This window comes from Sinocyclocheilus grahami, unplaced genomic scaffold (assembly GCF_001515645.1).
Source record: "Sinocyclocheilus grahami isolate Dianchi unplaced genomic scaffold, SAMN03320097.WGS_v1.1 scaffold715.1, whole genome shotgun sequence".
In the NCBI taxonomy this organism is placed as follows: domain Eukaryota; kingdom Metazoa; phylum Chordata; class Actinopteri; order Cypriniformes; family Cyprinidae; genus Sinocyclocheilus; species Sinocyclocheilus grahami.
Window position 1 is genome coordinate 5,008 of NW_015505894.1, and position 1,954 is coordinate 6,961.

Sequence of the window (1,954 nt, forward strand, 5' to 3'; positions counted from 1 at the left end):
AGAAGAATGAACGAGACATTGACGATAAACTTAAATCCATTGAATCGGCAAACCTTTTCAAATTTCCAATGGCAGATAAAAATGGATACCTACCAGGTTAAGAGTATTATATAGACATTCGAAATACAGCCCATAAACAGACATATCAGGTACAAAGTGGCAATGTGTTATCTATCTGTTGTTCCAGGAATTAAGGAGTTCTGTGACTTCATTGAGTGTGAGAGGGCAAAGGCAATGAACCTTCTTGTAAATAAGTATGCAGCTATCAGTCCACTCCTCACCAAGATAGAGAGTCTGATTATGGGAACCAGCACTGGCAAATCCAAACGCATGGCTCAATTCTACGCTTATTGGGAGCGCAAGATCTTTGATTCACTTCGCAAGATGGTGCTTCAGTAGGTTTACTTGACTGTTTCTCAGATGCATTTACATAGATGGTCTCATGCTCTTTTATGCTTACCATTACCATTGTCTTTCAGCAATATTCAAGCTTTTAACACTGCACTGATGGGCACTACTCCACTCTTCCAAATCGACACCATCCTAGCTGCACCTGAGATTGCTTTGCTTCCCAAGAGCAGTGAGGTGTACAAGCTCATTAGACAGTGTGTCGGTGACTGTGTGGAGAGCACCAGGGTATGTTGACAATGAACTACATTTAGAGAGAAAATGCAGCTCTGAGGGGATGATGTATTTTTACAGGCCCTCCCAGAAGTTATCAACACCCTGGTTCCCTCAACAAAAACCCAACAGGATTTTTCCGTTGGCTTTTGGATACTTCGAAGAAAATAAGCTCTATGTTCAACAAAAGATTAAGATTCTTACATGTTTTGTTCATCATGATAATCTTCACAAATGAACATTTTTAGAATTTTTGAAGCCTAAATTACAACAGAAGTAAACAGCTAAACTATATATGAACTACACTGTGATTGCAACATCACCACCACAAAGCTTCCAATAACTCTTTCGGCCTTTATAAAATAAAAAATAAATAAAAACATTTTCTCTTAACAAACTTAAATTAGAATAGTTTCTAAAGCGTGATTATAAACACAGCAAGGCTGTGAAAGCAGACTAGTTAGATGAGTTTTCTTATTCAGTGCGATGAAGTTTAATGTCCCTGAAAACCTAGTAGTCCAATTTAGCAACTTGTTAGCAATCTTTTTCAAGACAAGTAAAGGCTTTAAAAAATCATGAGGGTGTATTACTGCTGTATATGGAATAAATGGGGGGAAATACATTGAGCTTGTGTTATCCTTTTTCAGGCATTAAACCCATTAAAAACCCCAGTGACTTTGGGATGATGGAACTGAAAGTGCTTAAATAATAACTAATTTCTGTTTTTGGGCCTATAGAAATGCATCATCCCTGCAGCACTCCATACTCTGTTGTGCAATTAGAAAGCAAATATTTTCACATATGTAGTACAGATTTAGTGCAATGTAGATAATTGGTCACTCAGGTCACTTTTTTTCTTTAGCTGTTTTTTCGCTGGATGCATGGCAGTTGTATCCAATGCCCTCCACAGCATGTGGATGGTGAAGACAAACCATTCGTCTTCACTTTTTACAGTGAAGTATGCCAGCTTCCACAGATAAATGAGCAAGCCACAGCCATCTCCCAGACAATGCAGCGTCTCCTTAATGGAATCAGTGCCTACCTCAAAACCTGGATGAGCTATCGCTCTCTCTGGAAACTCGACAAGGCTATTGTTATGGAGAAGTTTGCAGCCAAGAAGCCCTCATGTGTGATGTATGATGAGAAGTTTCAGTTTTATGTCAGGGTCAGCAATGAGGTGGCAAAGCAGCCCTTGGTGAAGCATGAACACATAATCAGACTGAACCTGGAGCCACTGGCCCGTGCCGTCCAGGAGAATGCTCAAGCATGGGTCACTTCTCTTGGCAGGCTGCTCAATGACTCAGCCCGAGAGGAGCTTTTCAACTTGCGCAAT

General features: G+C 40.1%; 1 protein-coding gene across 1 annotated transcript in view; it reads left to right on the top strand.

The window, feature by feature from the left end:
- dnah10 (dynein axonemal heavy chain 10) overlaps positions 1 to 1,954 on the top strand; it is a 27,400-nt gene that overhangs the window by 4,965 nt on the left and 20,481 nt on the right. The window contains 4 exon segments of the mRNA XM_016244329.1: positions 3 to 96; positions 188 to 395; positions 480 to 636; positions 1,484 to 1,952. Of these exon segments, the coding sequence (XP_016099815.1) occupies positions 3 to 96; positions 188 to 395; positions 480 to 636; positions 1,484 to 1,952 (928 nt within the window).